Source organism: Actinia tenebrosa, unplaced genomic scaffold (assembly GCF_029948245.1).
Source record: "Actinia tenebrosa isolate PJP-AT-01 unplaced genomic scaffold, QUT_ActTen_1.0 PGA_scaffold6__47_contigs__length_16458017, whole genome shotgun sequence".
Lineage (NCBI taxonomy): Eukaryota > Metazoa > Cnidaria > Anthozoa > Actiniaria > Actiniidae > Actinia > Actinia tenebrosa.
In genome coordinates, this window is record NW_028292583.1 from 6,136,541 (window position 1) to 6,163,084 (window position 26,544).

General features: G+C 38.3%; 2 protein-coding genes across 3 annotated transcripts; one reads left to right on the forward strand and one right to left on the reverse strand.

The window, feature by feature from the left end:
- Positions 1–1,398: 1,398 nt before the first annotated feature.
- LOC116286660 (neprilysin-3-like) lies at positions 1,399–11,533 on the forward strand. Its single transcript, XM_089038982.1, has 17 exons — positions 1,399–2,066; positions 2,793–2,846; positions 2,972–3,085; positions 3,646–3,726; positions 3,965–4,092; positions 4,189–4,411; positions 4,755–4,853; positions 6,532–6,609; positions 6,755–6,858; positions 6,935–6,993; positions 7,337–7,391; positions 7,572–7,639; positions 8,287–8,417; positions 9,154–9,219; positions 9,330–9,428; positions 10,283–10,359; positions 10,812–11,533. Exons 1-17 carry the CDS (start codon positions 1,428–1,430, stop codon positions 10,909–10,911), a joined length of 2,175 nt encoding a protein of 724 aa, XP_088895108.1. The 5' UTR covers positions 1,399–1,427; the 3' UTR covers positions 10,912–11,533.
- On the reverse strand, positions 9,894–26,082 carry LOC116286657 (ubiquitin-like modifier-activating enzyme ATG7). 2 transcript variants are annotated; one of them, XM_089038981.1, is made up of 20 exons: positions 25,914–26,082; positions 25,028–25,082; positions 24,343–24,457; positions 23,765–23,842; positions 22,873–23,038; positions 22,013–22,104; positions 21,080–21,168; positions 20,871–20,989; positions 19,226–19,316; positions 18,993–19,137; positions 18,413–18,571; positions 17,924–17,984; positions 16,866–16,999; positions 16,072–16,236; positions 15,505–15,620; positions 14,330–14,414; positions 13,705–13,785; positions 13,220–13,339; positions 12,375–12,419; positions 9,894–10,505 (listed from the first exon to the last, which is right to left on the reverse strand). In XM_089038981.1, the coding sequence occupies exons 1-19, from the start codon at positions 26,071–26,073 to the stop codon at positions 12,381–12,383; spliced, it is 2,070 nt and encodes a 689-aa protein (XP_088895107.1). In that variant the 5' UTR covers positions 26,074–26,082; the 3' UTR covers positions 9,894–10,505; positions 12,375–12,380. The 2 variants fall into 2 exon arrangements, with proteins under 2 accessions (XP_088895107.1, XP_088895106.1); XM_089038980.1 differs by lacking the exon at positions 9,894–10,505 and having other exon boundaries at positions 11,592–12,419.
- Between the last annotated feature and the right edge of the window lie 462 nt (positions 26,083–26,544).

Sequence of the window (26,544 nt, forward strand, 5' to 3'; positions counted from 1 at the left end):
GAATATATAAAATAGGAAGAATATACTTGTATTTTATACCACGAGTGATATAGACGCGCGCAAAATAATTGGTTGACATGGAAACGATATGAATCGTTTCTAGAATTGCAGTTGCCATCACAACGAAATTAATTCTAGAATTTCGAATGTCATGGTAACGTCAAGGTTTTTTTGAAGAATGTCTTTTGGTTCTTAAGGTATTGGCAAGTATAGGTCTAGTGATTCCGAAGTCGGCGGGCGTAATGGTAGACTCATGCGGTATATGAAACTTTTTTGATTTTAGAATCTCAGGTGTGAAACGACCTGAATATTTGTCACACGATCGCTGACCGCCTCCTTCGCGCGCGCATCGTAATGGCGGTAAGCTTGCCATGAATGCGTTTATGTTATTTCTTCGTTTGTCTGTTTTGCTGTTCAGTCTGACAAAGTTTGATAACCTCGTGCAACCCTCTCTATTTCTTTTGGTCACTGTTTATACTTGCTTAACTGAGTAGCAAAAATAATAAAAATACGAAGACTGACCAAGAGAATAGTCTGCTCACAATTGGATTGTCTTGTTATTGTACTTGTATAAGTGTTTTCTGTTACGTTGTTTTCCCCACATAAACCCGAAACCCACCCCTACAAGCATTCATCCTTTTTTTTTTAAATTACCAATTAATCGGAATGACATGGATGAATGAATGATATCGACACATCGAAATTCTCCCGTGTAACGACCTTGAAGAGACGACGCCCTAAAGACACACCCCCTAAGTGACATATTTCGGTTCTTGATATCAATTCCTACCGCGTTTAGCTGTTAAAGAGATTTACGCTTTTTCGAATAAGTTCATTATTTATTTTTCTGTAGACTTTTTACGTCGTGTGGTTGAAACCTAACTTCATTCACCTGTTCACAGCAAAACGGCTCAAGCGCTCACCCATTTTTTTTAAATTACTTCACAAAAACTATAAACTCAAACCTAATGATCCATCCTTAAAAACTCGTTCATGATTGGTTGATCTAGTCACTTCAGTATGGTCCCGTTACGGCGACTGTGACCCTTCAACAGGTGTTCGAGTATTCCAGCCAATCACAGACGATCCCCAGTTCCATACAGCCCTAAATATAAACAATGACTCTTAGCAGCATGTCTTGCTATGTGTGATGGTAGTAATACTTATATTGATGACGGTGTTGATATTTCCATGGGTTGTCAGAAAGAAAACTAAATCTTAGTATATTAATCCTAAAATCCAAACTGGAACAACCGCTCAATAGGATCGAATTATATTGTTGAATGGAAATCTAATCCAGAAAGAGGTTATATATTTTGCTAGTTAAAAGAGCTTACTAGTAAAAGAGCTGTAAAATGAAAGGGGTCAGAAGTAATCAGCTCTGGATATTATATATTTTTTGGGTGTTATGTATAATAGTCATTTTTATGGCTACTGCAGAGACAAAACATGTAATATCTCGTACCAAAAATATGAGCACACAGCATCAATTGAAGTCTACAAAAGCTACTACAGGTCATAAACAGCATCACGTAGGATCAGGAGAAGTACTAGAGGGAAATGGTACAGTCTGTGATACAGAGGAATGCGTCAAAGTAGCCAAAATAATCCAAAGTTCGATTGACGCGAAAGTTGATCCATGCGACGACTTCTTTACATTCTCTTGTGGGAACTGGATAAAAAGCCATCCCATTCCTAAGAGCTACAACGATTATTCTACTTTTACGAGACTTTCGATGGTAATAGAAGGAGAGTTAAGGGAATTATTAGAGAAACCTTCGTCGTTGGATGATCTTTCTGAGAATGAAGCTTTGAGAAAAGCAAAATACTTCTACAAGTCGTGTATGAATACGGATTTAATCGAGAAGCAAGGAGCCAAACCTATGAACGATTTCATTCGAGAAATAGGGTCATGGAGCATTTGCAGCGATGGAAGTTGGAATAAATCGGAATGGAATATCTATCGTAGGTTGAAGAAACTCCAACGAGAGTACTATCCGGCCTCGCCTTTCTTCTCAGTCGAGGTGACGAACGACCATCTGAATTCTACGAAGCATCTTATCAAGGTAACGCATGAAAATCTATCTTTAACTCTTCACTTTTAGGCAACAGATAATCGCCTCATTTTCTTCACTCTCCCGGCACCTACCTTCCATAAGAGCGATAATTTAGTTCACGATATATATTTTTCAACTATATTGCCACTTTTGATAATACAATTTCGTAGCAAAACTTATCATTGATTCGGGAAGAGTTAAGTTTATTTCAGATGGTATATTGATTCTTTTTCAACAGGTTTTTTTTTTTTAAACTATAACCTTCCAAGATTAAGAAAAAGGCCACACGCGTGGTTGCCTCTTGATTACAAGATCATCGTGAAATTGTTCCTTCAGGGTTCAATTGACCCGTTATCTTTAATCAGTGTTACGCCTATTTTTTCTTAACTTTTTATCTTTGGCAGCCCCGCCCTTTTTAAATTCGTAAATTTACGCTCATTTTCACAAGATTTGACCAAGTCCAAATTAAGTTACTCATTTTTATACCCATACATTGTCATAATTACATCAATCAAATTTCCAACGATGTGTGAGTGATAGTTTTTGATTGACGTAAGCTGAAAAAATCAAGACATTTCCAACTGTCTACTCGTTTTACCACTGTTTGTGTGTGTGTGTGGTGCGCGTTTTTTCCATTTTTACTTATTCCTAGTATGTACTTAGAGCACATGATACTGATCTGCACGTGTGTCACTGATGATATTTTATATATAACGTTTAACCCTTCCTAACCAGATTGACCAATCAGGCTTAAGTCTACAAAGAGAAATATACTTCAAGCATCCTGAGGTACGTATGATATCAATGATATTATCAGAATATTATGACTATTAATTATTATCAATTACCTGTAACTAATTAGATTACCAATATCAATTATTGAAAAAAGACTAATTCTCAAATGTTTTGTGCAGATGGTAGACACGTATGTAGAATACATGGCAAAGGTTGCCAAGCTGTTGGGAACCAAATGCAATGCGACAAAGAAAATGAGGGAAATCATGGACTTTGAGACCAAATTGGCAAAGGTACGTTGATCATGAGTGGCAAATATCCAACTCATTTCATGAAACAATTTTGGCTGTAAAAATTTTTTTTTGGTTTGGGTAGCTATAGTCTCACATTCAAACAGTTCTGAATGGTTTTCTCTATGCATATACATATATACACACAGTTTTTATTCTTTTTGGAAACACGAGAGTGTGCGCCGCTAAGGCCGCATTGCCTCGCTGCGTCGTCGGTTCGATTCAAGGACTCGACATCAAGTGAGTAGTGTTGCTTGTTGGTTATCTCCCGTGCTTAGGAGGTTTTCTCTGGATTTCGCACGAGACCACTGCTCATCCAATCAGAATGCTTCGATACCGAATAGTTATGGTTTTCTCTGGAGTCTTGCACAAGACCCCACTTCTCATCCAATCAGAATGCTTCGACGCCGCAACGTTATGGCCACGGCACGGCATGACACGGACGTTCGTACCCTACTTTTTTAACAATTTTACGGAATCCGTTCTGCTTCTCGCATCGGCTGCTTTCCTTGCGCAATCATTTTGGGCAAATAACGGCAGGTTTTATGATATTTTTCTTTCAGATTACAACATCAGCAGAAGACAAGGCTGGTGGAATCTACAGAAGGATGAAACTAGAAAGTCTAACTAAACTCGTACCGGGGGTGAGTGATGTCAGTCACTTTGATTTGGGGAGGGGAGAGGGGGGTAGGGAAGGGGGCAAGTACAAGATGCTCATACGAAGGTGCCCATCCAAGCAAGTTAAACTCGTCCCTATCAACACCAACCTCTTCCATACTTTAATATCGAAGGAATTCACAAGATACAATTCAGAAGAAATTCTCCTTCGTGTTTTTGGCAAGATGTAACACCATTTTACTATTCTATTCCTTCGTTTCGCAGTTTCCATGGCTGAAGCACATACAGTACATTTTTAAGGGCGCTCATGTCACTTCTACAGACGTTGTCTTGGCAACCTCCACTGACTATCTTCGAGACATGTCAGCCATAATCAACGAAACGTCAAAAGAGTAAGTTTTTTCGCGGAAAAACATGTTACACAAGAAAAAGGTTGAAGATTTTGTACTGAAATTTTAAGATTTTCTTGCTGTTGTTTTGGTTGCTAGGATGTTGTCTAACTACGTTGTGTGGCAGATGATTAGAGACAAGGTCAATCTATTATCAAAGCCGTTCCGTCAAGCGAGAGCAGAGTTCAATCGCAAGATATCAGGGGTACACGACACGGATCCAAGATGGCGGACCTGTACGAGCATCACCAATGAAAACCTGGGGGTCCCCCTGGGGACTTTGTACATCAAAAACTTTTTTCATGAAAGTAGTGTATCTAAGGTAACACTAAATGAGGATTTTTAATTCTTTCTTTCGTGATATATCATGGAATATTCCACGAGGTATTTGCATTTTCTAATATACACACAAGCCTCATGGTGAACGAGTATAATAGAAAAGAAATACAAGTGCCTCGTGGAATACTCCACGAGAAAGCATAGTATAACTATTTTACCCCACACAACATTAAAAATACACCTAGGACGCAATGCTTGATGGGAAGGAACCGGTGTGGAATACACTGAATATACCAAGGCGCCCCTGCATTCTGATTGGCTGTATTTTGAATGGTGTGGGATAAATGGGATCATTTATGATAGTATTGTTTGTGGTTTCTCAATAGACCGAAAAAATGATCCAAGAAATCAAGGATATTTTTAAAGACAGAGTTAAGAAACATAAATGGATAGATGACAACACCACAAAGTATGTCTTCCAGAAGGTAGGTGATTCAGACTAGTGGGATTATGTATGTTCTATGTATCATCATGTACCATCACTATCATCATGTATCGTCACTATCATCATGTATCATCATCATGTATCATCACTATCATCACTATCATCATGTATCATCACTATCATCATGTATCATCATCATGTATCATCACCATGTATAATCACCATGTATAATCATCATGTATCATCATCATGTATCATCATGTACCATTACTATCATCATGTATCGTCATCATGTATCATCATCATGTATCATCATCATGTACCATCACTATCATCATGTATCGTCATCATGTATCATCATCATGTATCATCATCATGTACCATCACTATCGTCATGTATCGTCATCATGTATCATCATCATGTATCACCATCATGTATCATCATCATGTATCATCATCATGCACCATCACTATCATCATGTATCGTCATCATGTATCATCATCATGTATCATCATCATGTACCATCACTATCATCATGTATCGTCATCATGTATCATCATCATGCATCATCATATATCATCATCATGTACCATCACTATCATCATGTATCGTCATCATGTATCATCATCATGTATCATCATCATGTATCATTATCATGTATCATCATCATGTATCATCATCATGTATCATCATCATGTACCATCACTATCATCATGTATCGTCATCATGTATCATCATCATGTATCATCATCATGTACCATCACTATCATCATGTATCCTCATCATGTATCATCATCATGTATCATCATCATGTATCATCATCATGTACCATCACTATCATCATGTATCGTCATCATGTATCATCATCATGTATCATCATCATGTATCATTATCATGTACCATCACTATCATCATGTATCGTCATCATGTATCATCATCATGTACCATCACTATCATCATGTATCGTCATCATATATCATCATCATGCATCATCATCATGTATCATCATCATGTACCATCACTATCATCATGTGTCATCATCATGTATCATCATCATGTATCATCATCATCATGTATCATCATCATGTATCACCATCATGTATCATCATCATGTATCATCATCATGTATCATCATCATGTATCGTCATCACGTATCATCATCATGCATCATCATCATGTATCATCATCATGTACCATCATGTATCGTCATCATGTATCATCATCATGCATCATCATCATGTATCATCATCATGTATCATCATGTATCATCATCATGCATCATCATCATGTATCATCATCATGTACCATCATGTATCATCATCATGTATCATCATCATGTACCATCACTATCATCATGTGTCATCATCATGTATCATCATCATGTATCATCATGTATCATCATGTATCATCATGTATCATCATCATGTATCATCATCATGTATCATCATCATGTATCATCATCATGTATCATCATCATCATGTATCATCATCATGTATCATCATCATGTATCATCATCATGTATCATCATCATGTATCATCATCATGTGTCATCATCATGTATCATCATCATGTATCATCATCATGTATCATCATCATGTGTCATCATCATGTATCATCATCATGTGTCATCATCATGTGTCATCATCATGTATTATCATCATGATGTTATGTTATCGAAGCGGCACGACCAGCAACTTTTTGAACATTGTTCTACAGGCTGACGCTTTGCGCAGCAAGATTGGTTATGCAAGCTACATCCTCAGACCGATGCTCCTGAAGAAAAGATTTGAAAACGTAAGAAAAACAACCCAGAAATGTTCAAATTAATCACAAAAATATTTCTCCCACTTTGAATTAATTTGCAAATAGCGAAATCCATTATCCAATCAAACAACGCCGTACACATCTTATATCAATATGTATATATTTTTTTATCAAGTTGAAAGTGGACAAGAAATCGTTCTTCAAGAACAACGTCAACGTGGACCGATGGGTTCGTAAACGCCTCACCAAGAAGCTGCGCAAAATCGTTGATAAAGAAAAGTAAGTGAGGATTTGTTGAGTGTATAAGTTATAAAACTTATGTGTATTTTGATAGTACGTCATTGTTCTTTTTCAGATGGCCCATGTTTCCCCAGACTATCAACGCAATGTACCAGTTTTACGAGAACGAAATAGGTAAAAAAATTTAATTTTTAATTTTCTCAATTCGGGATTTATAGGTACGAGTGAAAAAAGCCCCGTCCAATTTGAATGCTTTCAAAACATCATGAGTATCTATAAATTCTGTATTGACGAGAAGATTGTGCGATTTTTTGGTTTATAATACGATCAACAAAATTGAGCAACTCAATTGGGACTTTACAGAATACAATTTGGGATTTAATTGTACTCCTCTTGTCCAATCAGAATCGAGCAATTTTGTTGAGTGTATAATAAAAGCAAAAATCTCCTCTTCAACTATTTCTACACGCCCTTTCTCTTTATCATAATCTCATTTTTCACCTTGCCTGTTTTTCAGTTATTCCAGCGGGGATTCTACAAGCACCTTTTTTCTACACAGGAGAAGTACCAAAGTAAGTAGGAGTTCGAATTTTTGCTGAGAAAAAGGCGCGTCATCTAGTGGTATAGGTTGTCGTTAATAGAGACCTTCAGCACGACGTTCTTGTTAGCTCTGCAAACCTCTATTATGTCATGCCTTACTGGGGTAGAGACCAAGGAAAATTAACTTGTAGTGTGAATGGAATGTGTTTTAGATCTTTGAGTTATGGTGCTATTGGTTCTATTATTGGTCACGAGATGACGCATGGCTTCGACAATACAGGTAAGAATGGCGGCCGCTATTTCAAATAAGTCCAAATAGACCAGTTTCGAATTCCAAATTACCGCTGTGTTCCTTGATTACAGACTCATTTGCACAGGGTTAGCCTCGTATCAGTGTTTAAATATTCACGAATACCAACGGTAAAGTAAAGAATGCACAACTTCAACAATACAAACACTTTGAAACTCAACGGACCTTGACTGGAACACGTGAATATTCTGCACAAACTCGAGGCTAACCCTGTGCAAATGAGTCTGTAATCAAGAAACACAGCGGTAATTTGGAATTCGAAACGAGTCTATTATCAACTGAGTAAAAATAATAACATGGCCCGGTTGCACGAAGGGTGGATAGCGCTATACGGCGCAGGATAAATCCTTATTCAGTGGGTAAATGTTTGGATAACGGCATCGACTTATCCACTGGATAAGGATTTATCTAACGGATAGCGCTATCCAGGCTTCGTACAATCGGGCCCAGCACTAGAAAGGGCACCATTACTTTAGTAACCCTACAACGATTCATTATGTATGGTGCTACAATATCAGCCGAGAAAACTGAAGTCGAAAATTGACAAATTTACATTACCGAATCGCTATAATTTTTGATTGCTCTTGGTTTTGAGTTATTAAGTTATTAATCATTAGGTAGAAAATTTGACAAAAATGGCGACATAGTAAAGGAATGGTGGAGCAAATCAGCATTACAGGATTTCAACGAGAAAGCCAAGTGCATCGAAGAACAGTACTCCAAGTATAAGATACAGGGCAAATACCCGGTATGTATAGTTATACTGAGGGATGTAACCCCGGGGAGGAGAGGGATGGGGGGGGGGGGGGGGGTCCCCGCTGGGTTTCAGACCTTCAAACCTTCAATTTTTTATCAAATACCCTGAAGTAACCTATATGGGTTCATCGAAGTCAGGACCCGGGGAACTAGCAAATTGAATTGGACCACATTTATGTTGGTTTTGCGGAGAGAGGGGAACCGGAGAGCCCGAATAAAAACCCTTGGATCAATTGAGAGATCTAATAAACTACACTCATGTGTGACGCTGAGTTCAGGGGTGGTTACCATTTAACTAATTCGTTCGGTTGGAAATTCTTTTGCTAATGGTAAGAAAAGAGCAGGAAATTTTGGTACACGCGTCTACCGGAAGAACCAAAAAGAGCGGGAAACTTTTGTATACGCGTCTACCGAAAGAACCGAAAAGAGCGGGAAAAGTGGATTGTCTCAATCGGTATGTAGATCAAATTTTCCGAAACTTTGCGGAATTTCCGGTTTTTCCTAGTAAATGGTAAGCACCCCAGGAATCGAGCCCAAGGCCTCAGAGGTGCACTACTGTTATGCGACGCACCCTTGATTCCAAGCAAAGGAAATGCGCCCTGCAAAACTCTTCTCACAAGGTCGATGCAAGCAAGTTGAAGCTAGTTGAAGTGGCTTTATATATAAGCTCTTATTTTGCGATATCATATTCAAGCTAATATCAATCATTCTTCGTCTAATCAATCTAGTTGAGTGGAATCGTGACATTAGGGGAAAACATAGCCGACAATGGAGGAACCAAACTCTCATATCACGTGAGTTGCGCATTCTCACCAATCTTCTCATTTTTTCGTTCCCTTTTCTACACTTTTTTCCTTTTTACTGTGTTTTTTTAACCTTATTCTCCAACACCCTGACATCGTAGGCTTATCACAAGTGGCTGAAGGAAAATGGCGGACAGGAGCCTGTGTTACCAGGCCTTAAATACAACAACGAGCAACTGTTTTTTATTGGATACGCGCAGGTAGAACCAGGCCCCTTTGAGCCCAACTTCTGATTGGTAGGGAATCCGAAATGGATTGAGTAGGGCTGGAAGCAATGTTTTCTTGAAGAAATAGAAAACGCAGAACATGAGAGAAGTGTTAGGAGAAGCACGACGAGTAGCGGAGTGCTTCTGGACACTTCTCGAGTGTTCTGCCAATTCCCAAGTGCTTTATAACAGGCACAGAGCACAGCAAGCAAGTTTTTTATTTCTTTTATAAAATACAAATTACAATAACCATATTTTAGATAGGAATGACGCAACGGAAAGTGCGCGCGCGTGCTGTGTGCTCTCATAAAGCAAGCGCTCCCAACCAATCAGAACGCGATATTCACAACAGTTATTTTATAATACTTCATAACATGTGCCATTCCCTTGAGTATTATTCCTTTGCTTACAAAATATATGAATCATGGATGTTAAAGAAAATGACACTTGGTCTGAAGGTTAAGGAACATTACAATCAAATTTATTTATTGCACACAAAGCTCAACTCACGTGTTGATTTTTACGGAGGGAGTAAACCGGAGAACCCGCAGAAAAGCCCTCGTGGCGTAGGAGAGAACAACACATCAAACGAACTCAATTCACATATGGCGACCGCAGGGTTCGAACCAGCGACCCGACCCGTTGGACTCACAGCGGCGAAAGACAAGGCGTTAGCCAAGAACGCCACCCATACTACCCAAACTGGATAGGTGGGATTGAATATGCGCATTTCAGCATCTTCTAATGGAACGATAAAAATATTAAATGATTATTATCAACTTGAATTAGAATTATGAGGTCTGTTCGCTATGAATGAATATTACTAAAATTAGGATGGTTTGTTTCAGGAATATTGCAGCCATACTAGACGTAAGACTGAGTATATAGCAAGTCTGAGTGAGATCCATTCGCCTCCTAAATTCAGGTAACCAGTTATCCCTTATTTACCGCAGTCCTTAAAAACAACCTCTGGAATGATCTAAGTCAGGGCACGACTTACCCACAGATGGAATTTGAATTTAGCGTGTTGGGAAAACCGGAGAACACGACAAACTCAACTCGCATATAATGCTGAAATCAAACAAATAAATAGACATCAGTTTTTTGTATGTGTCTGTCCTCTTATTGACGATAAATTGCGTTCACACGCAATGTGAATCCACACTACTTTGACAATGTGATGACGCAATTTATCGTCAATAAGAGGACAGACACATACAAAAAACTGATGTCTATTTGTTAAATCGAACCGGAGAATCTGGTCTCATAGAGGCGAGTGATCGTGAACTATTGTAAAACTACCTTCCATCCCTTGCTCAATTCATTAGAAGATTATATTCAGAGTTACTCTATCTTTGCGTCTGTTTTTTCCGTTAGAGTGATAGGAACATTATCGAACATCAAAGAATTCTCCGACGCATTTAAATGTCCTACCGGAAGCACCATGAATCCGAAGAAAAAATGCGAAGTGTGGTAACAGTGCGGGCAGATTCTACCTATAGATTATGGCAGTTCTTTGCAGTTTTGTTCACCACCAAATAAACCTCTTACTTTGGGGATAATCTTTTCCCATTCCAGAACACGTGTCATTTTCTAGAGTATCATTTCTTTGTTTAATAATAGACCTTTTTCGAGTTCCAAATTACCGCTGTGTTCCTTGATTACAGACTCATTTACTCAGGGTTAGCCTCGAATCGGTGTCTAAATATTCACAAAATACCAAAGGTTATGGAACGAATGCACAACTTCAACAATACAAACACTTTGAAATTTCACGGACCATCACTGGGACACATCAGTGAATATTCTGCACAAAGTAAAGGCTAAACCTGAGCAACAGAAAACTCGAAACTGGAGTAATAAGAATGAGAAGACACATAAATATGGATACAACTCAAACAAAGAATCTTATTCTCAAGAGAATGACACGTTGTCTGAAATAAAAAACATTGCGCCCAAGGTAAAGAGGGCTATATAACCGAGAGTTTCCATCTTTGGGAACAAATACAGCTACCAAGCAATCGTCTGTTATTTAGTTTGTCAAGAGTTCTTCTGAAAAATTGCAAGTTTTAACACAACGTTTATGGAATTTAGTCATGTTTTGATGCAATGCAGGACATTGCTATTCTGGCGAAAAATATTCGAAAATTGCCGTAATATCAAAAATTATTTTTTATTAAAAAAGTATTGACAAAAATATTGGTCGGGTGCGCTACCAAAAATGCTTTATAACTAAGAAATATTCTTGGTTTGCAAAAAAATGAAATAACGAAAAACATAGCCGCCATGTTGGTTCGTTGTGTTCAGCCAACATGGCGGCTATGACATCATATATGTAATTTTTAACATTTGTGGGGCTAATGCAGGGAGATTTCTTTTTTTTTGTTTTGTTTATAGAGTGCACGCACTAAAACCGTGAACATTAAATAGTACTAATTAGTACTATTTCATACAGAATCCTTCGTTTTCTATTGTTTAATTGTCACTATTTAGTACTAAAAATTAGTATTTGTTTCACGGATTTAGTGTGAGCACTCTAGTGATTATGAGATTGAATTATTTAGTAATATCTTATATTGAAATTGAATATCATTTTTCTAAGAGTTGATTTAATATAAATATACATAGGTTGTAATTTGAATTTAGAATACAAATGATGCTTTAAGTCGTCTGTAAAATTTCGATTTCTAATAATAATTTCTAATAATTATTAATAATGAATTTGAAGGGATACAGAAATGTCAAGCTCTGTGCCCAAATACAGAGATTGGGATTCCTGTGTAGGAGGTTACTTAGTATACGACGTAAAATAGCACAGTATCATGTGACTCTCACCGAGAGTTCAGAATGTTACTGGTTAAAATCTAATCACGTGAATGAGTTATGACGTATGAGAATCTAGCACGTGGGTAAATCACATGGTTTATGACGTGACCTTACTTTAGCTTAGTCATCCATTGTTTCGTCGTCACTCATTTCCCAAACCTTCAAGGAAAAAAGTCGGTAAAGAAATAGTGAGAAATAAAATCTAAACAAATTCCCCTGAAATATTATTGATAAAGAAAGTATTTTGTTTTGTTTCTGAGTATTTCAATTCGCGGGGTTTGATACTACGCATAGATGCTTTGCACCACCACGTGACGGCAGCCATGTTAGATGGCAGGAACATTAAATCGTTTTACATGTGATAGAATTCAATTTCCGAGAGCAAATGGATGTTATTGCCATCTAACCACAGGCAGTCCAAGCTGAATTATGGTGCCAGCACGTGATGGTACAAAGCCTCTGCAGAGCGTTTTCACTCACGTGACAAGGCAGCCATATTGGTGTACCAAACAAAAGAAACTTTCTGCACAGTATTTGCATAAAAATAGAGTTCAATTCCCGGGGGATAGAAAATGTATTGTTTTGGTACACCAACATGGCCGCTGTGACGTCGCGTGAAAACGCTCTATAGCTTCTCTCTACGCATCTGCGCATCTTGTCAAGGGGAGGTCACTTTCCAACACTCAACAAGAGAAATGTTTAGACCTGGCCACACGTAGACGTTTTCATTCGTAAACGCATACTTTAGTAAACGAATTCTGTCCGTCCACACGTAAACGGTCATCGTTTACGAATCGTTTTCAGCCGTCCACACGTATCCGGCATTTTGAAGAGCGTTTTCAAAAGTATGCGTTTATGTTGAGGCTTTCATTGTTTGCATGTGGACGACAGGGCTAAACGTATCAAAAAATATGCGTTTACGAATGTAAACGTATGCGTGTGGGCGGGGTCTTAGTTACCTCATCGACTCGTGTATCCTGCATGAGCTTCGTCAAACCCGTTAGATCTTCTAAGTATTTGGGTACGTTGAAGGCTTGAAGAAGAAAGGAGAATCCCTCATTCATGTAGGATGTGACGACCTGTTGGAGTAAAACGAGAATGGCTTCAATCTCTAGCTACTAGCTTTTAGTGGTTTGAAACTTTACAGAGACTTCAACAGGTAAGACAAAGTCGTTGTGGTGGCATCAGCGGAAAGAGTCGTTGCTCTGGCAACGCCTTTCACCTCCCTGCTTGATGGTAACACTGATGACCACTTAGAGCAGGTGGCATTACGATAAATTTTACTACATTTTTGTTGTACTGTGTATATTGAATATTCCTATTGGTGGTTGCTGTGATCGAAATGATTTGGCAGAGGGGTCTGAAAGCGAAACGAAAGCTCAGTCTCCCGCTCCCAACAGCACACCTTCCACAGGAAGCCCAGAGAAGGATGAATATAACCAACCTCGTCTGAGCAGGCGATACATTTATCGAAGGCCAAGCTTGCTGGTAGAACAGTATTGTAACGAGAAAGAAATCCACGTATCTGAAGGAAACAGAAAACAGTTTACAATGTAAGTAAGTAAGTAGTGCAGTTTTCGTATGACAGTGAAAAATGTACGGCACCCACACGGCCATGACACGGCAAGGGATACGCCAGACAAATCACATTGCACGAGAATTTACTCTCCATCCAATCAAATACCCGGAACACGGCATAAACACGGCGCGGACACGGTCACGCCAAGGTCACGGCAATGCCAGACCAATCATATTGCGCGTGAAAAAAAATCAACCAATTAAAATTCTAGAAAGTATCACGGTCACGGCACCTCACGCTTACGGCACTGAGCTTTTCACAGTCATACGAAAACTGCACTAAGTAAGTAAGTAAGTTTCTTTATATTTAAAGAGGGTAACACAACTGATGACCCAGTGGCCCTCAATGTGAATGATACATGCCTGATGATATATGTCAGTCAACAGCTAGGTTGAAGGAGAATAGCCTGAGTAGCCAGGCTCTATGACCGTGGGGGCCTGTGGGAAAAGAAAGGTAGGTTGTGGTGGGGGTAGGAAGGGGGTGTTTTTACCTGGTGAGGTACAAGACCAAGTGATGATTCCATCTCAGCTGTAAGGTGACTGTCTTTAGCACTAGTATTGGCCATAGCACAAGCCCTAATAGAAAAGATATGTAAGATATGAATTAAATTGTTACACCAAACAAAAGCTATTAAAACATCGTCATCTGCTATCATTATCAATATCATTATAGCATCGCATATCATCATTATGTATTCTCATCATGTATCATCATCATGTATCATCACCATGTATCACCATCATGTATCATCATCATGTATCATCATCATGTATCATCACCATGTATCATCATGTATCATCATCATGTATCATCATCATGTATCACCATCATGTATCATCATCATGTATCATCATCATGTATCATCATCATGTATCATCACCATGTATCATCATCATGTATCATCATCATGTATCATCATCATGTATCATCATCCATGTATCATCATCATGTATCACCATCATGTATCATCATCATGTATCATCATCATGTATCATCATCATGTATCATCATCATGTATCATCATCATGTATCATCATCATGTATCATCATCATGTATCATCATCATGTATCATCACCATGTATCATCATCATGTATCATCATCATGTATCATCATCATGTATCATCATCATGTATCATCATCATGTATCATCATCATGTATCATCATCATGTATCATCATCATGTATCATCATCATGTATCATCATCATGTATCATCATCATGTATCATCATCATGTATCATCATCATGTATCATCATCATGTATCATGTATCATCATCATGTATCATCATCATGTATCATCATCATGTATCATCATCATGTATCATCATCATGTATCATCATGTATCATCATCATGTATCATCACCATGTATCATCATCATCATTTAGTAAAAATACACAGGTGATTATTGAAAATCTCGCGCGCTGATTGGTCGAGAAACTCACACTATCACACGATAATCACCTCCAGCGATAATCCAAAATGATCATCATGTATCATCATCATCATGTATCATCATCATCATGTATCATCATCATACATCATTACCATCATCATCATCTACAAAAAAACGAACAGCGCAACAAAACAAACAGCAGCAGCTACAATCCTATCAGCCTGTATCACAAACACCACACTGGAAGCTATACAATTCTAAGGCTTACCCTTTTGGGTGTTGCAGAACAGATACCATAAGCTCTGCAGCCAGTGCACCAGCGACATAAGATATACCAGGCCTGCTTACAGTACACTGCTGATCTAACGTGCGGTCACGCATAGACTATAAAGAACAAGACAGGTCGGTCAGTGGGGATGGTCACATAACGATTAACTAGAGTGGTCACACAATGACAAGAAGGATTTTAAAACAACGACGAGCTTCGTAACGCATTGTCAGCGAGTGTAGTCATATAATGACAATAAGGGTGGTCACGCAGCGTCAATGAGGACAGTCACTTAACAGGGGCGGTCACAAAACGTCATCGAGTCAATGTCGTCTTTGGTTGACCTTTCATCGAAGGAATGTTGAACGTGGCTGGCGTTGCGCACTTAACACCTTTCCAACCCTCCTTCCCTTTTTCTACCAACATTCTGTTTTTGGACTATTCAAAGCATAGGCTGAACCTCTTAGAGAGTACCCAAGACTGCACACATGGTGGTATCTTTGCTATCAGTGGACCAGCCTTACTTACGCCTTAGTCAGAAAAAAATGGAGAGAATCCACAACTTACATTTCCAGGAGCAACGACATCGTTACAGAAGTAACATCCAAGATGTGTACCAGGTATTGACTCCAGGGCAGATATGTCCAGGTCAGTACCCTGGTTGCTAACCTCTCGAGCACCATGACGCATCACCAGGTATGTGTCGAAACCCAAAGCAGAAGTGATGACCAACTAGGAAACAAAATTCTTCATTGGTTTTTAACTCTAAAACATTGGTAATGTTTTTAGCAATAGTGACTACTATTGTATTTTATCCTCACTGCATACTCATTACCGAGCCACGGGAATTAAGATATGGAAGGTGACCGCGACTGCTGGCAATGAGCACGCGAAAAGCATGCGATGTGTCATCAACCGCCACCAGGGGAGGTGGGTGGAATGAATCTTCTACTCTCTCATTAGGCAGCTTCCGACGGAATGATTCAAGGATCTGGGTGTATATGGAGGGGTCGCAAAGCAATACACCCGCACTGCGCAAACTCCAATGTCCATAAATGGGGGGTTGCTAAATTCCTACGTGACACGCTAATTATGTATGCAGTGTGAGTAGTGGACGCTCGCTATTACGGACACCAAGTTAAGGTCATGAGGGTGTTTGCAATAACGAGAGGCGACTGTACTTGGGGTGTTTTAGTATGCCGACAGGGAAAACTCGAAATCCCACACAAATTCGCATTCTTTAACCGCATTTTTCCTTTGAGTCCCGCAAACTTTCACTCTTGTGCCGCAATCCCTCATATTTTAGATCCTGAGAAGAAACAAATACCACTACCCCACCCCCCATAGTAGTCTTCTGTTACCTTTTTCTTTGCAGCAGCAATAACAGTAGGCAGCCATCGACTCTCTCGTGTATCCATTAATAGAAATACAACGTCGTGCGCATCGATTAATTCCTCTAATCGCTGGACATCTTTTTGGACGGCCTGTATTGCCTCTGATATGTGATGAAAAAAGGAGTTAGTTTTAACGGTACATCGCGCTGTGGGGCACTCCATGTCATATATATCACAGTATTTTTTTCCAGTTATTATATTTCCAGGCGAAACTAATAAATAAATGTTCCTCTTCTCTTAAAAACCAACCACGCCCTATTTCTATTGTTTGATGGAGGGTTTGAATTTCGATGGAAAACCTGTCCCGGGTTTTGAATTCAGCATTGATGCTCACAGGGGAGAGCAGGGCTGGATTCAAAACCCGGGACAGGTTTTCCATCGAAATTCAAACCCTCCATCAAACATTAAAAATAGGGCTTGGTTGTTTTTTAAACCAGTTAGAACGCACGTGCTCGGATTTGCATTCGGCCCTCGGTCTTGAATTTCAATGCAAACCCTCGCCCTAGCGTTTTAAATAAAGGTTCAAAACATAGGGCGAGGGCTTTCATTGAAATTCAATGAAAGTCCGAGCCCGTAGTTTTGAACTGGTTTAATAACCAGCCATGCCCCAATTCTATTGTTTTAATGGGACAGGTCTTGAATTTCAAATTCAAAACCTGGCCCGGGTTTTGAATTCAGCCCCGCTCTCCCCTGCTGATAATCAAAGCCGCCCCCGGCTTTAAGAATGTAGGTCTTACTCTGGGTTTCAAAACCTACATAAAACAATAGAATTGGGGCGTGGCTGGTTATTAAGATATATTTAACACCCAACCTCCAACCACCATCTAGCCATCAACACACACAGGTCGTCTTAGCGACGTTTTTAAGGGCATCCACACACAATGCTACACGAATACGATGGAAAATTCGTTCAACGAACCCTGAAACAACCTCTAGACTGGTGAGTCAGGGTACTCACATGTGATGCTGAGACCAGGAAATGAACCTAAGACCCCCGAGGTGAGACGATTAACTGAATGGCTTACCCGGTGAGCTTCCCACAGCGTGACCAGGCATCGGTATTGAAAACATCTCGTTGGATGAATGCTGTTGACAGAAAACCATTGCAGTTGTAGGAATAGGCAGATTAGGATTCCAGTTTTTCCTTCTCGCAAACGGCAAACGTGACCACGTTTTCATCGTTTCCCTACATTTCTCTTTTGCAAACCTTCTCGGCAAAGACAAGTATTCTTTTGTTTATCTACTACTTGGAAATTTTTGCGATTCCTTTTCACTAATTTTAAAGAATTTTTTAATGGTCAACTGACGTTTCACGTTTGCCGTAAACGAGAATCTTAAACACTTTTTTCACGTCGAAGTGCAGGAAGTGATTGCTCGAGTTTCAAAAATCAACTTCTAAATTACAATTCATTCTGGCATCGAAAGCTGACTGAGCATCTGTCTTGTGAGACTGAGCAATCACTCCCGCCAATCGACGTAAAACTAAATAAATTTACAAATCTTAGATTACTTACAACTCCAGGAAAGATCCTCTTTAGCGCATTCGCAGCCACCTCTGCTTTAGGCTGGCCGCCTCCTTTACAATCCTCAAACTCGAACAAGCTCTGCCGTACGGGATTGGAGTAGGAGATGCGGGCGTTGTCAACAAAGGTGATGGTCCGTACACCCCATCCCTGTAGGAGGGATCAATAAAGTAGAAAAATATTATAAATAATCAAAGAAACATAAAGTGTTTTAAGAATCCCAACTGGCAAGGAGGCAAACCAGTTGGCTATTAACAAGCATGGTCGAGAAACTGAATTTGAACTAATCAGAGATCAGGACAATTAATCGAACTCAGCACCACCGGGGATTGCGAGACCGACGACCACTCGACACTGCTGCCTTTTTTGACGAGACAAAATACAAGAATGCACAAAATACAACGATGACATCCATTGAACCCCTTCAGCGCCTCGTAAGAGGCTCCGCGTCGAAAAAAGAAAGAAAGAAAGAAGGAAAAAAGAAAGAAGGCTGTTGGAATCGGAGATAAAAGGGAGAAGAAAACTAGAAAAGAGCCGTATCGATTATTCAATAAACATATATTTTTCTTACCAACAGACAGCGCGCCACGTTACACCCTAGGGTCCCAGCACCAAGTAAAAGACACCGTGCCTTAGACACGATCTCCAGGTCTAAGGATGGTAGAAGTCTCCAGCGCATTAACCTGAGATTAAGATCTACAGACGACTCAGATAACCTGGAATTACATCAGACAAAATATTAATACGTTGGACTCTTATCTTATCTATATGAACAGCGATTTGAAGACATTTTTTGATACTAACTTTTCAGGATCCATTGTGGCACTCAGGTCAACATAACGAGGAACGGCTTTTTGATTCTTGTTTTTCTCCCAACCGATGCACTTTGGACACTCTAGGTGGAAAAAAAAGATTATATTTAATATCCTAAGGCTGTAATGATGATTATGATTCATGACAATGATGATCAATGAAAATGAGGATGATACATGATGATGATACATGATGATCATACATGATGATGATACATGATGATGATACATGATGATGATACATGATGATGATACATGATACGTGATGATACATGATGATGATACATGATGAAGATACATGATGATGATAAATGATGATGATACATGATGATGATACATGGTGATGATACATGATTATGATAAATGATGATGATGATGATACATGATGATGATACATGATGATGATACATGATGATGATACATGATGATGATACATGATGATGATACATGATGATGATACATGATGATACATGATGATACATGATGATGATACATGATGATAAATGATGATGATACATGATGATACATGATGAAACATGATGATGATACATGATGATGATACATGATGATACATGATGATGATACATGATGATGATAAATGATGATGATACATGATGATACATGATGATACATGATGATGATACATCATGATGATACATGATGATGATACATGATGATGATACATGATGATGATACATGATGATGATACATGATGATGATAAATGATGATGATACATGATGATGATTAATGATGATGATACATGATGATACATGATGATACATGATGATGATACATGATGATGATACATGATGATGATACATGATGATGATGATACATGATTATGATACATGATGATGATACATGATGATGATACATGATGATGATACATGATGATACATGATGATGATACATGATGATGATAAATGATGATGATACATGATGATGATACATGATGATGATACATGATGATGATACATGATGATACATGATGATGATACATGATGATGATACATGATGATGATACATGATGATGATACAGGATGATGATACAGGATGATGATACAGGATGATGATACAGGATGATGATACAGGATGATGATACATGATGATGATACATGATGATGATGATACATGATTATGATACATGATGATGATGATACAAGATGATGATACATGATGATGATACATGATGATGATGGTGATACATGATGATGATACATGATGATGATACATGATGATGATACATGATGATGATACATGATGATGATGATACATGGTGATGATACATGATGATGATACATGATGATAATACATGATGATGATGATACATGACGATGATACATGATGATGATACATGATGATGATATATGATGATGATACATGGTGATGATACATGATGATGATACATGATGATAATACATGATGATGATACACGACGATGATACATGATGATAATACATGATGATGATACATGATGATGATACATGATGATGATACATGACGATGATATATGAGGATGATACATGATGATGATACATGATGATGATACATGATAATGATACATGATGATGATACATGATGATGATACATGGTCCTTATACATGATCATGATGATGCATGAAAGTAATCTACTTACCTTTATCAGTCAATACTGGAAGAGTAACATTTATTACAAGACTATGATTAATCTCTCTTCGTCCTCCACGAAAACGGTTCCTAAAGCAGAGGACTTTTACTCTTGAAATCTTATCTCCCCTGTATGACAGCAACAAGAAAAGTTAAAGGGTATCAACTCTGAGTTCTGATATATACGGCACGTAGTGACAACATTAATTTTCATCTCACCAGTGGTACGCCAGGAAATACAGAAAGTTTCTCAACTGCCATCCAGGATGGGAAGGCATGGTGGAGGGGTCTGCAAAACCTACCATAAACTGATAAAAAAATGTTCATGGTCAGAGAAAGAAAATACAACCCACTCATGCTGCCTTTTAGAACTGAAGGTCCCTAGAGTGGTTTTCTTAAACCCCAGAGGGAGCCCAGGCTGTACATGAACAAATAAATCAACTGAGTACTCTGGGTTTCCTGTGTTGAGATTTGAAACAATACGTTATACGTTGATTTTCCAGTAATCGTACTACCAGTAACTTGATAGCAGATTAGGGATGAACCATTAGATAATTGAAGGGGGGGGGGTTGCAGGAATTTTGCTTGCATGATGTTTATTTTTTTGACTCAACCCTTGCACACCCCATCCCCCCCCCCCCCCCCCCCCAATCAACTATCTAATGGTCCGTCCCTTAATGTAAACGTATTAGTGTAACGCACGCCTTAGTAAACAGTTTACTAGGGCAGTGCGTTACACTAATACTTTAGATTCGATTTTTAAGCTGCTCTCAAGTTACTCGCATTATATGTTTATATTAATCTGCTATCAAGTTACTGTATTATTAGCGTCTTGTTTCAAATCTTAACACAGGAAATCCAGAGTACTTTGTTGATTTATTTGTTTATGTACAGTCAGGCTCTCTGAGTAAACCTGTGAAATACACTTTAGCTTATTTAGCACTATTTCACTCTTATTGTTTTGTTTTCTATTGTATTTATATGACTATTACACTTTGTTTCATGGGTTAATGAAAACCGCTCAGGACTGGAAAAAGTTAATGTACATTTTTTCCGTTTGGTTTCCATTTTTCCCTCTTGTTTTCTTCTCAGTGAATGAATATGAATATGAAAAGAAATAGATATTGAATGAATCGTTACTTTACTCATTACCTCTTTTGTTTCTGCCAAGATGCTATCAATCTCTTTCAATTCAACCAGTTCTACATTTTCATCAGAAACCTTTACCAAGAAAAATCCAGGACCTGTATATGATTGAATGAGACAGTCAATTTTCAAAAGTTGAATATAATGAAGTCTCAATGTAGATATCCCTTGTTCTTTGTTCTATAGAACTTCTTGACTTAGGCATGTGATGTTTTTAGACCACATTCCATTGAGAACCCTTTTCTTTATATTTTGGTAAAAGTTGAGAAGATAAATTAATGTGGAAACTCAAACAAAGAACTTAAATTTTCAAGAGAATGACATGTGGTCTGAAATAAGAATGCATTCCATCCAAGCTGAAAAGGTTTTTTTCAATGTCAAATTAGAAGAATGCTTTAGCTTGGGCATGTATCTACTAGATAAAGCACAAAATAAGCCAAACAAATGCAAAGATAGGTTTTGGGAAAGTCCAAGAGTCCATATTGAATGACCTATTGCATTCACATTGCCTATAGTATTTTTGTTCCTGGTATGCAATATGCAACATGCAACAACACGCAACAACATGCAACAAGCAAGATGCAAAATGCAACATGCAACACACAACATGCAACACTCAACATGCAACATGCGACATGCGACATGCAACAAGCAACATGCAACAAGCAACAAGCAACAAGCAACATGCAACATGCAACATGCAACAAGCAACATGCAACACTCAACATGCAACAACACTTAACATGCATCAACTTGCATCATGCAACAGGCAACATACAATAAACCTTTTTTGAAATAGCTGTATACACTGCACCTGCGGAAGCACGTTTATTTTTTTCTACAAGTACTAGTAAAGCAGTTTTTACCTTTTCCTTCAGAATGCATCGTTTCATATGATTTCTGTAAATTAGCAGCCTGTAGGTCATTAAAAGCTTGGTCTAGTTCCAGTGGTTCACCAATTACTTCAGATTTGCTGTCTGGACACAGAGCAGGGAATGCAAACCAATAATAGAATATGTATTTCTTCAAGTTCTAAAACAGAAACAAAGAGAAATTCAAATTTCATAGTTATATACCAACTGTCAAAGCCCATTTTTCTTGTACCTCTGATTGGGCAAGAGGGTATCACGTGACTGTGAACAAGTTTTAATGTTTCCGCAGCAACAGCTCTCAGCAGGCAACAATATGTTGTAATAGCAATACCAGAAGTGATTTCCCTGGAAATGTAAGTTTTCCTACGTTTTTCATAATCAAAAAATCAAATAATTGTTTCGTGTTCTTTGACACTTGGTATGCAACAAAATTCACTTATTGACTGGAATTTCAGGACGGCAGTGTGTTTTGTGGTACCTTGACAGTGATGTTCCCCTTGACTTCACCTCTGGAAAAATTTCTTTCTGAGGGCCACAAAACACACTGTTTGGGGACCTCAGCCCCAGCATTAATCGTTCAATACCCTGAAAGACCTCTGAGGTGACAAAGTGTCTCAGTCAGTTTAAATTACTAAGCTCAGCAGCACAAGTTAGTAGAGTTTGTTAGGTCGTCTTTCCCTTGATTTAAGAATTTTTCTCCAGGTTGAACATTCAGTTTTCCTCCTTCAGCAAAACCTAAGGTTAAAAAAGCTAAATCCCAATTAAATCTGTGAGTAATCCATGCCTTTACTTTGAGCTCAGAGGTTGTTTCTTGGGGTATCAATTAAAGAAGGTTACTAAATGATAAATAAGTTGTACAGCTTTACACTGTTGAATTCTCACTCACTGCAAATGTTAGTAGATAAAACTGGCAAAGAAGTGAAGGATCTTCTAGAACAGCTTTAGATCTGATGGCTTCCCATATCTATTGAAGAAATGATCATTGAACTTGTAAACACATATTGTAAGAATACATAACTATCTTATTTCATGAAATTTTTGCAACTTCACAGGTTGCATGCCATATTTCACAATGATTTAAATTCATCACAATTTTGCAAAAAAAGTCCTAATATATAGAGGATATTACAAGGTAGCATGAAGATATGAAGTTTATCTTCGAGTGGTGAAAAATATCTCACCAGTGAGTACAACAAATGAGTGAAATATTTTTCAACAGGAATAAACTGGTATTTTGCAATTTTTTTTATTTAGACTCTAACATATGTTTTCTAGTTTACAGTTAGAGCAAAATTTTGAATTAACTCAGGTCACTTGATCTTCAATCATTACATTATTTTAGCGACACTTTAAGATCGTGAAAATTGCAAAATAAATTACTGTTACGAAAACTTTTCTATGATAAGGTAGTTCATATCATTAGTTTTTCGCTGTCACTAAAATTTTCCCTGAAGCACACTATACCTTCTTGCCCAAGGCATCGATAATGGCTTTTTTGTCTAATGTACGGAAATCTTCCATTGTGTTGGTATTCAACAGTTCTCCATGTGCTCCAAAAGATCTTTGAGGTATACATCCCCTAAAGCATTTGAGGTGAACAAATCTGAATCAAACAATAGGCTGTGTTTTTATATCTCTGTCGTAAGTTCCATTAGCTATTCTGATGTTGAGGGAAAACGTGGGTCGACTTGTCATTGCAGTGCATCATGGTACTGTTTTATTTGGGATATTTCAAGGATGGTTTATATTTCAACAACTAAAACAGTGATACCAAGTTGAACCAGTTTTTTCCTCAACTACAGAATGGCTAATACATGGATGATTTACATACAACCATTCCCAAGAAAGTTAATCCTTTCACTACTAGAGGCTAAAAGGGTCCAACACAGGCTATCTGGAACATAATTTGGGTTTTTTTTTTTCTCCATATAAAAATAAAAAACATATGCTCAGTAGATATTGAAGCAGTTGATAGAATCTGATTGGTTAATGATCCAAAAACAATAGCCCACATGTTTCAACACGTAGAAATGTCCTAGGGGCAGGTAATTGAAAAGCCAAAATGTCTTACTCCTGGCTGCTTTTGGCCACTCTAGGAAAAATGTCACATTTTGGGGCAGAGGGGAGGGGCAGCAAGACTATAACTTACAGTTCAAAAGCATTGTAGTCAATATTCAAACGGCATGGCAATCCTGGCAAATCACCTTGTAAAAACAAATCGGCATTAATAGTTTCTGAATTGCTTGCTGGAGATCCCAGAGAAAACCCTCGAGGCAAGGGAGAGAACAACACATCCAACAAACTCAACTCACATATGATCCAGTCTGAGCCGGGGCTCGAACCCAGACCACAGCGGTGAGAGGTGAGCAGTAAACCACTACGCCACCCATGGTAACTATTGCACTCAACATAACAATCTGGGAGCTCAGCCAGCCAACTATATTACCTACTGTACCACATCTTCTTACCCAAATAATAATATTCCTATTACTTAGCTAAAAGCAAACTTGGGGGAGTTGAAGACTACCATATGGACTGGTTATAAGCTCCCCAATGATATACCATGAGACCTACCCCCAAAAATAAGCCCACCGGTTATAAGACCACTAGTCAACACAAATATTCTTCCAGTTACAAGCCACCCTAATGCAAATACCTCCTGCCCCCCAGTAATAGGAATTATGAGATTCCTTAGAGGGGAGGGGAAAGGATCTAGGATTATTCAGCCCCATAAGGAGAGAGTGTGTGTATGTTTTTGGATTAACAGTGGATAATAATCTTGAAAATTCAATTTTCAAACTTGTCCTGACAAGATAACTTGTGAAGCTGTCACAAACGTCAGCTGTTATTTTCTCTTATCACAGAAATAACTGGAATATATGTCATTTTGCTACCTTAATTTAGTATATAGACGGATTTATGTCCGAATAAACCCCGTTGAATATAAGAAATTTCTCCTCTATGAGGTAATGTTTTCATTTTAGTAAAAATATTTCATTATAAACGAAACTCCCTCAAAAATAATTTCGACTTACTATTCACGTAGTATCCTTGCAAGAATCTAGGCTTATCATCAAGCTGGTAAACATTTAGCTTATTATCCTTAAGTTTATGCCAGAAAACTGCATCAACAGCGCTGGAAAGAGGAACGAATTGAAGAAAATTCGCTTTCTTGTCGTCTTGTTCGGCAGCCATCTTGAATTGCCCTTTGGACACAGGAAGCCCAAGTGGTATTTATTTTAGTAAACAGACGAAATCTGAACCCGAGGGGACTCTTATGTATACGATCGAGGGGATGCCTCTCGGAAATTTTGAAAGTAATAAATAAAAGATTCCAGAGTCTTGTCCAGGTGGGAAGTCGCATCTAATATCAATTTTTACCACTAAAAGATACCAATTATTTTTTATCTAAATGAGAGGAGTCAGATAATGAATCAAAGATAAATCTTATTACCTGAAAAACACCCTAAGAGGTACTTGGTTTACTCTCTGGTGGAACATTTAGATTTGTGACACCATAAAATATACCAAATACTCCAGTTCCGAGTTCTCTTTTGCACAATATTCAGCCATTCAACCAAAAGCCTGAGGAGTTTTAATCAACTCATATTGTTCTGTAATGCGTACATTCCTTACTATACAATGGGCCTTGTTAAAAGAAAAGAA